The sequence below is a fragment of the Corythoichthys intestinalis genome, chromosome 4 (genome assembly GCF_030265065.1).
Source record: "Corythoichthys intestinalis isolate RoL2023-P3 chromosome 4, ASM3026506v1, whole genome shotgun sequence".
Classification (NCBI taxonomy): domain Eukaryota; kingdom Metazoa; phylum Chordata; class Actinopteri; order Syngnathiformes; family Syngnathidae; genus Corythoichthys; species Corythoichthys intestinalis.
This window is the reverse complement of record NC_080398.1, coordinates 28205186-28221001: the sequence shown is the minus strand read 5'-3', so window position 1 is coordinate 28221001 and position 15816 is coordinate 28205186. Positions and strand designations below refer to the sequence as shown.

Genomic DNA, 15816 nt, shown 5'->3' with positions numbered 1-15816 from the left:
TTCACTGGATTTAACAGATTATAAAGCGTACCATCAATGAACAATTTTAAAATACATAGAATATACGCATGTGCTGATTATTAGCTATTAGTGCATCATTGTACTGTTTGTCATTTGTTCTTTTGTCTTTTTATTCTATTTAATTTCATTCATGGTGTGATGAAGCATGCCTTGAGCCCTTTAAACTAAAGAACGGCACATTGGATCAGTCGCTTTGTCAATTTTTGATAAAAAGGTTGTTGTCCTAATGGTTCATAATTTTCATTATAAACATTAGAAATGGGCTAGACATAAAAAGTGTTTTATTATTATGATTCCTCCTATAATGGCTGGAGTTGTGCTTGTTATGAGTTTCCAGTACAACACAAGTCGTAAGTATTATTCATGTGTTTATTTGGTCTTGTCAAAGAGGTGAGACGATTCACACAAATGAAACAGGAAAAAAATCATCACCGGGTCCAAGCACAAATTACAGGTCAAATCTTTTAACAAGGGACGTGAATGGCAAAGCGAGGCAAAGTACAGGAGAGTGACGCCTTTGAAAGTACGGACGTGGTGGACTTAAGAAGGGTCAGCCGGATGAGTTTCTTTGTCCAATTATCGTGAAATCATCCGATTAAGGCTTTTGGTAAGCTAAACCCCCAATAAATATGTTTGAGTGCGGCCTGAACAAAAGCTGTTCAAAGAAAGGATCATTAGAAAAAAGTGGATGGAAAACGTCCTTTACTGTAGCTCAAACTTTTTCTACAGGCTGAGTACAATGTTGATGTTACAAGCTGGAGCCAGTGAAGCTACACACAGTATCGGAACAGTTAAGAGTTGACATTCACACAACACATTCTCTAGCGATCGTCCTGAGGGGGGCGAGGGGCAGTAGTCTGACAAAAACAAACAAACAAATAAAACCAAAAAAAAAAAAAAGAAACAATGACATCATCTCTAGTCTTTCTAATGGCTGCGAAATTTAACTGGACGTTACAGCTAGTGAAGAATAATAAGTACGAGGTGGCAAACCAAAATGCCCTCATCACCGTCTTGTCTTTTCCTTGCCGTTGTCGTGTTCATTCCCCTCGATGCACCGTTGACAAGTTCCTTCCATTTAAATACAAACATTGATGTATTACGCCCCCCCTCCCCCCAAAATGACATCTCCGGCTCGCAAAGTATAAAAATTGTTGACCCCACCCCTGACCTTTTTAACACACGTTTCACAAAAACCTTAGACCCCTCCCCACCTCCCGCTGAGGAACCCCCCGCACAAGCAGACCAAGCCCACTTTACTTTTCACATATGGTGATTTCCACGAGAAAAAAAACAAACTATAATCATTCGTTGGGCTAATCTGGTCATGTGGGAGGTCAAACCTACCCACCCAACTCCCTCCCCCATCAAATCCCCCTTTTTCTCTCCATCGCACCTCCTCTACCAGAAGTCCCGGCGATGATACGCGTCTGGGTCGCAGTACTTGGTCACCACTACTCTGTTGGCAAATTTCCTTCCTGTTAAGCCCTGCATGGCTTTCTGGGAATCAAAAACGGACATGAACTCCACAAAGATCTGCAGGAAGGGAGACAAGCAGTTTTAGAGAGGATACTCAATTCTATATAAAAAATATTACACATGCACTTTGTGTTTTTTTTTTTAGGTTGTTTTTGCTTTTGATCTTGTTTTGGTGGTGGAGATTTCCATGTGTTGAAAAATCAATGAAAAAATATTAGGGCTGTCAAAATTATCACGTTAACGGGCATTAATTATTTTTTTTAATTAATCACGTTAAAATATTTGACGCAATTAACGCAGATGCCCCGCTCAGACAGATTTATATGACAGTACAGTGAAACGCTCACTTGTTAATTGTGTTTTATGGAGTTTTGTCGCCCTCTGCTGGCGCTTGGGTGCGGTTGATTTTATAGGCTTCAGCACCCATTTACCATTGTGTAATTATTGACATCAACAATGGCGGGCTACTAGTTTATTTTTTGATTGAAATTTTTACAAATTTTATTAAAATGAAAACATTAAGATGGGTTTTAATTAGGGCTGTCAAAATTATCGCGTTATCGCGCGGTAATTAATTTTTTAAATGAATCACGTTAAAATATTTGACGCAATTAACGCACATGTCCTGCTCAGACAGTATTCTGCCTTTTGGTAAGTTTTACAGCATGGCTTTTTGTGTTAACAGCGAACTCTTGTGGTCGCTTTGCGACATGGTTTATTTTTTTCTTGCCAGTTCAATATGGCTGCATGACGTCTCGGGCTGACGCCTACGTTGTAATGTTGTGCTTATATGATCCTTGGACAAGATTTGTCCGTAAGTATGGTTGTTGTAAAGAATGTACATATTATGTTAGTAAGCGAAATGTTCTATTTTTTGTATGAGACGCTTTTTGTTTATGTTTAGTGAACCTGTATAGCGTGCTAAGCTAACGTTGTTGCTAATGCAATGCTTGTGTACTTTTTTTTTGTAGTTTTACGACGGTCTAAAGAGGACAATGGTTTGAGGCTATTTTATTAATAAATCAGATGAAAAAGGAAGAAGTCTGATTATTAAGGCGTCGTTCACTAGCTGTCTAGCTTTGGAAAAAGTAGACGCTTCGGAGTGAGGACAGCATAGACAGATTTAAATGACAGTAGAGTGAAATGCCCACTGCAGTCCCTATGTACCGTATGTTGAATGTACAGTGGGGAGAACAAGCATTTGGTACACTGCCATTGGGAAAACCCATTGGCAGTGTATCAAAACTGCACCGATTGGCACCCACAATCAAATACTTGTTCTCCCCACTGTATATATCCATCTTGTGTCTTATCTTTCCATTCCAACATTTTACAGAATATATATATAATTTACAGAAAAATATGGCATATTTTATAGATGGTTTGATTTGCGATTAATTGCGATTAATTACGATTAATTAATTTTTAAGCTGTAATTAACTCGATTAAAATTTTTAATCGTTTGACGGCCCTAGTTTTAATATAAAATTTCTATAACTTGTAGTTCTTAAAAGAAAAATGTTAGTACAAGTCTTTCTATCCATGGATCACTTTAACAGAATGTTAATAATGTTAATGCCATCTTGTTGATTTATTGTTATAATAATCAAATACAGTCCTTATGTACCGTATGTTGAATGTATATATCCAACTTGTGTCTTATCTTTCCATTCCAACAATAATTTACAGAAAAATATGACATTTTATAGATGGTTTGAATTGCGATTAATAGCGATTAATAACGATTAATTAATTTTTAAGCTGTAATTAACTCGATTAAAAATGTTAATCGTTTGACAGCCCTAATATATATATATATATATATATATATATATATATATGTGTGTCAGAAAACAGACAAGGCTGAAAAAGCAGTTTCTGCTCTTGAACCCCTCTTTAAAACACACTACTGTATTTAGAGCCAAAAGAACTGTTGTATTTGACAGAACAATATGTCTATATGCTGCCATAGCAGTTTCATGGCGCATTTAGCCCCCAAACTATTTTTAATTTGTCCGTTTTACCCTGGAGACCCCCGTTTAGACACTGCGCAACCGCTTTTGTTTCAACCCAGCCATAAAAAGTAAGCATATTATTCAAAATGTATTTCATCTTAAGCTTAGAATCATTAATTGATATCTAATATTTAGTTGAAAAAAAGACTTTATAAGATTATTCACTCACATATTTGAAACTTTAAACAAATTACAATGAAAAAAATAGTGTCTGTAAATAGGTCACAGATATCAACCTCATACCTATCGCTTAATTGTATTTTTTTTTTTTTTTTGTTACAGTCACATTGTGCCTGATATTTTAGATGATAATCTATCCCAACAAAGAAAAATTGAGGGGGGGAAAAAAACGTTAGAAAGGGTAAATATTAGGGCTGTGAAACGATTTTTTTTTTTTTTTTTAACTCGAGTTAATCACAGCTTAAAAATTAATCATAACTCCAATTCAAACAATCTCTAAAATATGCCATATTTTTTCTGTAAATTATTGTTGGAATGGAAAGCTAAGACACAAGACGGATTTATACATTCAACATACTGTACATAAGTACTAACTGTATTTGTTTATCATAACAAATCAACAAGATGGCATTAACATTATTAACATTCTTTCGGTTAAAGGGATCCACGGATAAACAAATAAAACACTAAATAACTTTCTATTTAATTAAGTTATTTTATTTATCTTTGTCGGTCATTTTGTTATGTTTGATGCTCCAAACTGCTATTGCTGAAAAGAAATTACTCAATAAAAACAAAGTTTTAAATTATTTAAAAAAAACAAAGGTTGGAGTAACAAACAGGCTAAAAAGCTAGAATCTGCTCCTGAGAAAAAGCTAACATTAGCAACGATTTGCAATCCTATTATTGTAATTATGCCCAAAATTTTAAATAGCAATTAAATTAAATAACCGTAAGTATTGTCACAAATATTATACCATTGATCTGTAAGTATTCTAGTTTATTATCTACCAACTCAATAGCTTTCATTAACAGTAAGACATTCAATCCATTTGAACTAGGAGGGCTGGCAGCGAATGAACATTCTTCGCTGCCAACCCTTGTAGTTCAAATGGATTGGATGTCTAATGGTTACAAATTAATATAAATTTGCAACAGTTTTTTCCGGAATGACCTGTAAATCCTCACCTTGCCAGTGCCGGGCACTTCCAGGCCGTCGACGGGCCGCGGGATCTCGATGCTCTTGACTTGGCCGTACTTGCTACACTCGTCCCGGACGTCTTCCACAATCTCCTCATACTCTTCATCGTCAAGCAACTCTTCGGGCGCCACCATGTTCATCAGGCATAGCACCTCGGTGGGCAGGCCACCCATTTGGGTGACTGTGCTGTTCAGGCCAGGCACCTGCAGCGTGACGGGGGTCTGGTTTATACTGGTCTGTAGGGAAAGAGCAACAACAAAGTTTGGGAGAGAGACCAAATCATCTCAACTCTTATTGAGTTACGTTACAACTAAGGCTTTCACAATTATTTGGATCATCGACGAATCACCAGTTTTTGGTTTCTGTTTGTGGTCTGTCGACTAATCGGCTTGTCGACTAATCGGCTCAGATATAATTTTCAAGTTTTGAAACGCATATATTTGGAATTATCCTTTTTTTGATTGGTGATACCGATATGCTTTCATCGAGGACAACATATATCACAATATTAACCCCTTGATGCCTAACACTGAATAAAGCACATTACAGGTCAAAGCTGCCTCAACCTTTACTTTACCAAAGATATCTGTTGTCGCCATTTTTTTAAATACATGAGATTACATTATTATATACAGTATATAATGTTATTATTAGTTATTATATCATCATCTATTTTCATTAACTTTCTCAAATTGATTTAGCATCTACCCGAAAGCATAAACAGGACTAAAACATTTTTAATTTTAGAAATAAGGGATTAACTTTTTTTCTTGTTTAAAAAAAAAAACAACACATTAGGGCAAACATTTTTTAAATAAATTATTTTAAAAATTACAGATGCATTTTTTCCTTTTTTCATAAACTGCAGGTTTCAACAGGCCAAATTTAAAAGACTTTTTAAAGAACATATTGAATACAATTTAAGACCCATTTACATCAATACCTGCAAAAAAACCCAAAAAGGACAAAGGAAAATGAGCGGGCAGCACAGGTAGTTTCGCTTTGTAGTTAGGTTTTGGCGTCTACAAATATCGAAACATTTAAAAGCGAGCCTGAGGTTTATGCATATTCCTAAATAAAAGTAATGTCAATTGATTTTTAAGACCTTTTAAATCGTATTTAAGACCTTTTGTGACATTTTAGGGGAATTTTAGACCTTTTAAGGCTTTAAATTCAAATGATTGGATTTAAGATTTTTTTTTTTTTTTTTTTTTTACTTTTTAAGACCATGTTTTCATTTAAAAAGGTAAAAACTTTTCTAAAGTATTTCCCCCCTTTTTAAAATCTATTCTTTTAAATAAATTCATTTAAAACAAATGAAGCCATTTTTGAAATGTTATGGTCAATATGTGAAGAAACCTGGCCTAGCTTTGCCATTGCAGTGAAATGCATTGAGCAGTATGTTAAAACTATTTCAAGACTGTCGTTTTCCAAGACTGCTTTAAAGGAGTGTTAATAAATGGCTTGTAACAACACAGGTAGTCCCCGGGTTAAGACGTACTCAACTTCCGTGATTTCGACTTTACGACGCTGGAGTTTCGACCACCATTTTGTCTCCAATCTTTATTATTTTTGTCGCATAAAGATTTTATTTTTATTTTTTTATTATTATTTTTTTAATATGACGAGTTCCGTGTTCACTAAACGGGAATTTGTTCAGCTTTACAGACAGCAAACAAAGCAATTGTGCTTTTAACTTCCTTCACTTTTGACAATTTGTAAAGCTGTAACATACATATGCACACTTATGTTCAAAACAACATGCATTTTAACATAAAATACTTGACACAAAACAATTGGTGTTCGAAGTCCATCTAGTCTGATCAGTATGTAAATTTAGTAGATTAAATTAGCCTAATTGGCCTAACAAAAGTCTGCTGGCCTAAATGCTACGACTGCTAACGTATTTCTCATAGCAAATCGCTCAAACAGAACTCCACAAACTGTAGCATTACACGCCCACCCCTACTTAGAAATTCGGGTTACATCGCAAGCGTATGAACGGAACTCGTTCGTAACTCGGGGACTACCTGGAGTCATAATTTCAAAATTCCTGTCAAGTTTTCTGAAAGAAACGCTGAAGTATTCTTAACCCTAATTTGATCAGCATTTACTCCAGTAAAAGTGGTAGCACATACCAGAGTTGCGTTCTTGGATCCCACACTGGCCCGCTGTACCAGGAGTTTCTTGTCTCCCAGTTGCATACCGTTGAGCCCGGCAATCGCCTGCAATCAAGCCAAGCCTTTCAAAGTGTCCGTCACCTTCACGATTTCGGTTTCACAGATAAGCTACCTGGTCATTTAGATTGACGTCAACGTATTCGCAGAACGCATATCCTTTAGACAGGCCTGTAGCACTGTCCTTGACCAGGTTGAAGGCCTTCAGAGGGCCAAATGACGTCAAAAGCTCCTTCACCTGGTGAGGAAAAAAAAAATAAAGATTGCAAAATACTATCCAAGAATGAGGTTTTTCGAAGTCAACCCATCGAGAAGCACTGACTAAAACGCTCGGTCGCCCGTAGTTACGGTGCAACCACAAACCTGGTCGTCATTTAGGTAGTTGGGCAGCCCGCCGATGAAGAGTTTGTGGGCCGAGTCGGGCACTACTGTGGAGACCACTCCTGTGTTGACAACAAGACCTTTGAGGACAGCAAACAGTGCCAGCTCCCATACATATTTACGCAAATGGTGTATGAATAATGCCAACAGGAGTAGTAATAGTAAAAACCATTAATTGTCTGTGTACCAGGCACATAGACACTGGGGTTCTCGCTCATGCCCGGCAGTGGCTGGTAATCGTGGGGACGACGAATTTTTAGGCTTTGGCCTTGAAAGATGATTCCATCAAAAGCCATTGCCTGTGTTGTCTCATCCACTGAGCGGAACTGGACAAAAAAAAAAAAAATCCATGTTATTGTGCCATTATTTTCCAAAGACACAGAGTGTGAGAAACTTTATAGGGTCAGGACAAACCTCAAGGAAGGCAAAATTCTTATCTTGATTGATCTGCACCGCAAGCACCGGGTTGCCCGGTGCCTGAGTGAGACCACCGAGACGCATCTGAGCATTAAAGAAATCCATCATTGACTCCTGGAAACAAGGAGATATTCAGAACGTCACCCAAACGAGGAAGTTTCTAACAAGTCGACTTTATAATTTTTAGTGTCTTAACCTCAGTGATCCCAAAGGGGATGTTCCCCACGTAAAGCCTTCGAGCCTGTCGGGTCATCTGGCTGCCCACGACTGGCACTGGGGTGGGAGTGACAGCCAGGCCGTCTGGAGTCATGGTGGGCAAGAGGGCTGTTGCTGGGATCTGGCCGGCAGCTGGGGAAACAAATCAGAACATTTTACAAACATGTACAAGGTGAACTTATGTCTTTATATTGAAACGACAGACAACAACCTGATTTTATGCACCCCAACGAAAATCTTGTAAAATAAATTGAAAACAAAAAAACGCAGATTTAAAAAAATTTTTTTTTATTTGTAACAATAGAGAAAAGTTGAGTTGTCGATAATGACTTTTTAAACAATAATCAATATTGAAGTACTCCAAAAAAACAGATACGGATACATGCAGTCGTGCAATTAACATGCTATTGCCAATTGTAGTCTTATTCCCAAATGGATGATTGAATTGCGATAAATGTAACAACTTCAAGGTTTTCCAAATAAAATAAAACATTCTGTGAAAAACAAGAACAACTTCAACTGAAGTTATAGAAAACAAGTACCCTCTGATATAAATAATATAAATTGAAATGAGCCAAAATAATCATAATTAAAGAGTATTATAATACTAAGGGGCTGTGAGATATCAATAGAACCGTTATGTGGCAAGATAACAAATATTAAGAAAGTCAGCAAAAAAAAAAAATCACATTCATGAGCAATTACCGAAAATAGATCGAAAATTAAGAACATTTTCGTATGTATTCCGGAAACAACTGAATGGGGCTTTGACGTCACAGCAAGGAAACAGAAGCTCGAGGCAGGTGCCATCGTTGTTTATTGACGAGAGAGTTGCGCTTAAATGGTTCAAACCTGTCATGCTATGTGGTGTACAAATAGCCATTTGTCGCAATGTAGTACCAATGAGTTCCCGAACGCGAGAAAAAGAGCTGGACTACGCAGACAATGAGTAAAGTTCGTCCGTGCTAAGAGGGCTAATTTTGCAGACCCAGCCTCCGGCACGGTTTTGTGTGGTACGCATTTTACACCTGAAAGCTATTCGAACTATGGACAAATGAAATCAGGTTTTGCAAAGAAATTGCTGCTGAAAGCAGATGCGGTGCCCGCCAAATACACGCAGCCACCTAAAGGTCCCGAGATATCAAGAAAGAGGACGATGACGTGCTCTGATGACCCCCCCCCCCCCCCAGGCTAAGCAAAGGAGGGAAATGGCCAGAGTGAGTACTCTTTTATAATAAAAAACATTTCACGCATTGGCTATAGGACCGGACACATGCATAAATTATCGCTCGTAAAATATATACAACAAATCCTCTAATCCCATTCATATTTGTGTCTGTTGGCAGAGTGAAAACCTATGATAGCACAATAAATGATAATTGTTCTATACATTATTTTGCGGTCACAGTGTATCAGCTTCACAAAAAGAAATGCAAAACAAACCATTCGGTGTTTCCCACACGATCTGTTACCGGTGTTTCATCAGTGTGATTGCTCCCATCAATGATCGTTTCATTAGGCTGCATTGGCTTTCGTTTGGGCTCAAATTGATAACCCAAAACACCAAAGAAAATGTCATAACTCTCCTCGTCACCATTAGAAGAACGTTCGTTACGTCGGATTCGTCGCTGCAACTAGAAACAAAATTGTCCGCCATCATCGCCGCCATTCAGTACTAAGCACTGAGCCGGGTGTTTCCTTGTTGTGACGTCACGCACACAATATGCTAGATTTCCGGGATCTCGGGCGCCGGTCGTTTTAGCTTGACAATCGATCCAAATTTCTATCATTTTCTTGGTGTTGCGATGTGTGTAATTACACGAAGTGGCATGATATGAATCCAAAAGGCATGCGTTTATGGATAAATGATGGAATATTAGCATTTCCCCAGGTGTTGTAATACCCTTTAAATAAAAAGAATCATTTATAATTAAATCAAGTCTACAGTCGATACCCCAAAGAGCAACAAGGGTAGTTGCAAAAGCATTACAAATACAGGTAGTACCCGGTTTACGAACGAGTTCCGTTCCTACACTTGCGCCGTAGCCCGAATATCCGCATAAGTCGGAATTAACCCTTTAAGTACCCTTAAATTTCAAAATAACTCCAAAAACATGTATTATACATCATATTAATGCAATAAAGTTATTTAAAAAAAAAATAATAGAAAAAAACCACTGTGAGGAACGCTGTGTTAACTGCAGTTATAGTCAATGACTATTCGGGCTTTACTCGCGGGTGAGTCGCCTTGCCGAGAGAAAAGGGCGCTCTAAAGAGAGTAGGGAGGTGAGGAAGGGGGGATATCACTGCCGCTCAGGTCGCCTCTCTCAACGCGAACCCGCCGACAGACCTCAAAAAGCCGGATCGGAACTCGTAAGAGGAGTCGGCGCCGGGGGAGAAGCAGCAGCAGCAGCAAGGAAACAAGGAAGCGGCACATCTCCCGGCGGCGGCGCTGCTGGGGGAGGAGGGGATTCTGATATGAAGAATGGCAACGGGAACTCGGTACTGTTTACGCGACCAAGAAAAAAAACGACTGGGCTATCGACTATGGTCGAAATCACCCAAGTTGAGTACGTCATAACCAGGGGACTACCAGTGCAGGCAGGCAATCGAAGGACATGCCAAAGCAGTGACAATTCCCGAGATGCATTTTTGCTGGAATTTTGCAGATTTTTGTATTTTATTACTTTTCTTGTTTTCTTAGTGACTTTATTTCTGATAACGCAGTCTTTTTTATGTCATGAGTTTATAATTCATTATTTTTCAATCTTTAGTGTTTAATTTTTGCACCATGAATCCAAATGGTCTGCTTACATAACTGATCCCAAGCATCTTCATTTGGGGAGATCTATTGCTCAATACGCACAACTGCTGTGCAAAACTGTGACCAGCCCTTGTACAATGGTAGAGGGTTTTTACAATCACTTTGAAGGCAACATGCATTATGGCCCAAATTATCCAACATAATTTTAAAATGCTTTTATTGGCCGCCATTATCAGCTACCGATACTATTGGACAACTCTAGATAAAAGTTGAATAAAGGCAGTATTTTTATGAAGTGGCTACCCGAAACCACGGAAGATGGCCAACAATAATGTTGTACAGAAAAGATCTTATTTGTCAACAGCCTAGCCGTAATTTGTTTGTACGCTGCCAGCTGTAGCGATTTTAACTCCGTACAAACAACAGTGACAGTACCTTGCATGGCTTTGTACTGCATGGGGCTGATGTTTTCAAAACCAGGTGGCGGGACATCCCAGTACTTCTTCACCTTTATCTTCTTCTTCTCACGGTGCGGAGAACGGCTGTGGGATACACACAAGACATGGAATCTGAGTATCAGTCTTTTAGCAGAACAATCAATTGAAGGTCATGCCAAAAAGCATGTCACAACAGTGTTGAAACATTTGTGGCAAGTTGAACACACTTGTTTTTTGTTCTGTAGGCTGGACATTAGATTGCGGCGTAACATAGCTTTGCGTTCAGTTTGCTGTATTACCTTGCAGTATTGTCCTTTGGGTAGCTCGATGGTGAGCTGAAATGACATTGAAGGGAGTTCACAAAAAGATTCTCTAACATTTTACACTTGTAGATTCCTAAGGAGTCACATCCGACACGATCGGCAAGATTTCTCAAAACAGTTTGGGTGGGAAAAAAGTGCTTCTTACTTCCTCACACTCATTTAAAGTGCCTGGACGCTTTCAGTGCATGTGCAAACATTATGGCTCTATTTTGTTACTTTTATTCTATTTTTAATCAAATATTGCCATAGCTATAATGGAATTTTCTTTAACTCATTCGTTGGCACTGGCCTCAATGGCGCTGAAACATCCAATGTCGGTATTAATTCCCTGTAGATAGATTTTTAAAAGACAGATTTTTGTAAGGTGTGCATTTGCTGCAAAAATAGAGTACGCCTAATTTACCAAGGCGTAAAACCCCCAAAAATGAATGAGCAATTGGCTCAGAAAGTGCTTCATGCTATGAAAATGTGTCCTTCCGTGAGTAAAATTACTTATTTGCGACACAAATTTCAGAATGTAAATAAAATGTACAAAATCAGTTTCAAAACAAATGAAATTGGTTGACGCTGAAGAGGTCAGACAGATGTTCCAGCTCGGTGGTCCAGACGTGGATGAATAGAGAGACTCACCTGCGTCTGTGTCTGCGATCCTTACTGTCGCCACGGCGATCCCGGCTACGTCTGTCCCTGTCTCTGCTCCTCCTCTTCCGGTCTCGGCTACGGCTACGGGAGCCAGAGCGGCGGTGGTGCCGGTTCTCTTTGTCCCGCTCGGCTGGGGCACAAAAAGAGAAATTGTAAATGAAAATGAATGACAAATGTGTCATAAGGTTTTTGTATATTACTGAATACTTTAAAATTGTCCCTTTATTCTTTCACCTTGGCACATTTAACGAACCTCTTACAGTAGAAGAGCAAATCTAGCGTAAAACTGACAAGAGTTGCAGGAAAAATTACAGGTTGACATTTTAGTAGAATGGCTATCAAATTATAGTATGGACTAGGGTTGAACGATTTCGGGGGAAAAAATAATTGCAATTTTTCTGGTCGCTACTACGATTTCAGTTTTCTTTAAAACAAAACTCACAACCTCCTGTGCCAATCAAGCAAATTTTAAATAAACTGTTGCCTTGGCAAGCTCAAAATTGAAAGATCTAAATTTACGATTTCAATACAAAATCAGTTTATCTTTGAGCCCTAGTACGGGCCAATGATTTTCAACTGGTGGGTCAGGAGTCATTATGAGAGGGTCACAGACGGGGAAAAAACGACATGTTAACAACTGCACTCGCATATAATGTTTCGAGGTCATCGAATAGTGCAAGCAATATATGATCATGTGTCATTTACTGTCACATTGTTTCATTTTGTTTTTTTATATCCATGGCTCACAAACGTTCTCATACAAATATTTACTGTAATCATTACTTGACTATTGTTTTGTAAGGTAGCAAGACTAGTGTGTTGCAATCGATGATACATAGTACATACATTTGATTTTGACATAGCAGTTGTACTATATCAAGTTCCCACTCAAATTATTAAGGAACTTAAAGACTAAACATTTCACAAGATTTTTTGTGATATTTTGAGCTATTTAGCGGCACGTTTTTGTTTACGTATGTGATTATTTTAAAAGTTTACATCGAATTGTAGCACTACGCAAAAATTACAATCCATTAATTTGAAAATGACTTGTAGCTCAATTTTACGCATTATTAAATTATTCTTCCTGCAGTTGGATTTGCGTGCTTATTCAATTTTTATTTGCAAGTATCTGCACTTACACATAAAGCAGATCTTTTGCAACACGGGTTTAGAAACCATCGAAGACACCACACCGCGATAATAAAGCTACTGTAATATTTTAACCATATGTCGTTTATTATGAGTGTCATCATATATATTTTGTATTAAACACGTGATTCGCTACAAACTTTTCCGTAGCAATAGTAACAATCGGTCCCATTTTGAGCAAACGACGGCGATGCCTTCCAGTAAATAGACCGAGCCCGAGTAGCACAGCGTCATGGCGGCAAAAAATATCAACGGAATTGGTGGAAATGCTTTAGAATAATGCTTTCAAAAATACGAAAATTGCTTACCTTGCTTGTTTTCGGATAGCTGCCGCTCAAATTCATCGAAGTCCGACATATCTGTAGGCTTCGGCGGCTTTCCGCGTCTGCGTTATTCGCTCTAGCTAAAAAGTGGACCTCGAATCCCACCCCCCTAAAAAAAGGGTCGCACACGGAAATTAGCTTCGACTTGCAACCCCCCGGAGAACGACTATGTTCGGATTAGCATATAAATCATAAGTGATCTTTATTTACAAAGCGAGGGACAAAGTCATTGGAGGGAAAAAACGTGGCTTAGCCCCGCTAGCATTAGCAACGCAAAGTCCAGCAAGAAAAAAAGGCCTGGCGCAGCTTAGCTTAGCGTGCTAGCACAGACAACGGAATGAATGGGGACTATTTCACCGAACGCCAAACATAAACTCCGAGGTTCGCTAGACATCCAAAAAGCACAGTCGCCCGGCTTCCAATTCCAAACGCGCGCTCTTTAGAGTTTGGAGGTCAACGAAGAGTATAAAGAACACAATATGCCCGCGTTTCTTTCTCCCTCCGTCTCCCTGGTCCTCCTCAACACCGGAAGCTGATTAACGGGCTTCCGGTAGATGGCAAGTTAAAAATATAAAGTATTTTTATTTTGGGGAAGTAAATTAGTAATAAAACACACTTTTATGTTTATTTTTCTTCTGGTTATTTTATTTATTCATTGTACCGTGTGTGTAGCATATTTTAAATTCACGGATACAGAAACCAACAAAATCATATTTTACATTGCTTGGAAAATTTCACATTCTGAAAGTTAAATTCTGTGAATTTTCTCCAAATTTCGAAGTGTATTGTGAGTCTCGTACGTTTATTAACAAATCGAAAGCAAATTATTTTTTTCATTGTTTTGTTTCTTAATTGAATTACGTGAATACATTACTTTATATATAACTTACTGTAATTTGTTTATGGCGGAAAACACAGACAAGACTGAAAAAGCAGTTGCTGCTCTTGCACTCCTCTTTAAAAGAAACTGCTGTATTTTAACCCAAACCAACTGTTGTGTTTGATAGAACAATATGTCTATATGCTGATATAGCAGATTCATGGCACATTAAGCCCCTGAACTATTTTTAATTTGTCAGTTTTACCCTGGAAACCCTCGTTTACAGACGTCGCGCAACCGCTTTTGTTTCAACCCAGCCATTAAACGAAGGTAATTAATCTTATTTATTATTCAAAATGTCTGTCATTTTTAGCTTTGGATCATTAATTGATGTTTAATACTGTATTTCATTAAAAAAAAAAAAAAAAAAAAAGACTTTAAATTATTCACTTGCATATTTTAAACTTTTAAACAAATAACGTCACAATGAAAAAAAAATGTCTGTAAAAAAGTCACGAATATCTACCTCATAACTATCGCTTATCTGTATTTTTTTTTTTTTTGTTACTGTCGCATTTTCTCCAATATCTTAGATGATAAATAATGGATCCAAACAAAGAAAAATGAATAAAAACGTTTGAAAGGGTAAATATATGAAAAAGAAAATCTCGACCACTCCTTCATGTCTGCGATTTCTGCATCGCGACCCTTGTTATATTACTATGTTTCACCCATAAAATTCCCCCAAAAATCCAGATGTGGCCATTCACAGCTGTGTCTTGACACTCAGTGATACATGCTACATGGAGTTTTTGGATCGAAACAAGGTAAGTACGCGATAAAATCTGGTTAAAGTCATGGCGTCTGTAATTCTGCTCTCGCGTGCTCTCAACTTCAGATAGAGTTTTGCTGTTTAATTTTTTTTTTTTTTAAATGCCCTCCTGTTCAAAAATTTTCTTCCCCCAGAAAAGTAAGATTTTAAGCTTTCCAATGATGTATCACACATGCATATAGGACAATTTTGAAATTTGGCCAAATTGGGGGTCTCAGAACGGAACTTCAAGTCACCTGAGTGTTTTCCGCCATATGACAGTATAAGATGGAAAGCTTGATTATTTATGTGTATCTTTAGTTTTGTTTTCATTGTCCCGTTCTTATTTTTTTTACTCCATTTGAGTCAGAGAATGTACATTTCTCATTGAGATACTAGTGTATTTAAAACACAAACACTCATTATTGTTTTTTCCCCCATATTTTGTATTTAAACATTATTTTCTCCATTATGAGAGGTAGAAATTTGCAATTTGGATACTTAAATACTTTTTAACGGTCTTTTACTGTACATTTGTAAAAGATGTTGCCTTTTCATTACAGTTCATTACATCCTTACATCTAACAAGGCATGTGTCAGATACCGGTGTCAAAGTTTACCGTGGCATGAAAACTTAATGGTTTCAAAACCACTAAAATTTTCCGTCATACCGTAG

The 15816-nt window shown here is 37.8% G+C and overlaps 1 protein-coding gene across 6 annotated transcripts; it reads right to left on the bottom strand.

Moving 5' to 3' along the window:
* Nucleotides 1-376: 376 nt before the first annotated feature.
* Nucleotides 377-14046, bottom strand: u2af2a (U2 small nuclear RNA auxiliary factor 2a). 6 transcript variants are annotated; one of them, XM_057835057.1, is made up of 12 exons: nucleotides 13495-14046; nucleotides 12023-12164; nucleotides 11369-11404; nucleotides 11068-11174; nucleotides 7849-8000; nucleotides 7650-7766; nucleotides 7405-7561; nucleotides 7218-7315; nucleotides 6970-7092; nucleotides 6816-6902; nucleotides 4665-4913; nucleotides 377-1557 (listed from the first exon to the last, which is right to left on the bottom strand). In XM_057835057.1, the coding sequence occupies exons 1-12, from the start codon at nucleotides 13541-13543 to the stop codon at nucleotides 1423-1425; spliced, it is 1452 nt and encodes a 483-aa protein (XP_057691040.1). In that variant the 5' UTR covers nucleotides 13544-14046; the 3' UTR covers nucleotides 377-1422. The 6 variants fall into 6 exon arrangements, with proteins under 6 accessions (XP_057691040.1, XP_057691041.1, XP_057691042.1 ...); XM_057835058.1 differs by having other exon boundaries at nucleotides 7218-7297; XM_057835059.1 differs by having other exon boundaries at nucleotides 7423-7561.
* Between the last annotated feature and the right edge of the window lie 1770 nt (nucleotides 14047-15816).

Bases quoted from the DNA above. Each gene is read 5' to 3' on its own strand.
- u2af2a (XM_057835057.1), bottom strand. From the start codon at position 13,543: ATGTCGGACTTCGATGAATTTGAGCGGCAGCTATCCGAAAACAAGCAA. The intron at 11,405-12,022 runs GTGAGTCTCTCT...ATGTCATTTCAG, and splicing joins GATCGCAGACACAGACGCAG to CTCACCATCGAGCTACCCAA. The intron at 7,767-7,848 runs GTTAAGACACTA...CCTTGTTTCCAG, and splicing joins TCCCCTTTGGGATCACTGAG to GAGTCAATGATGGATTTCTT.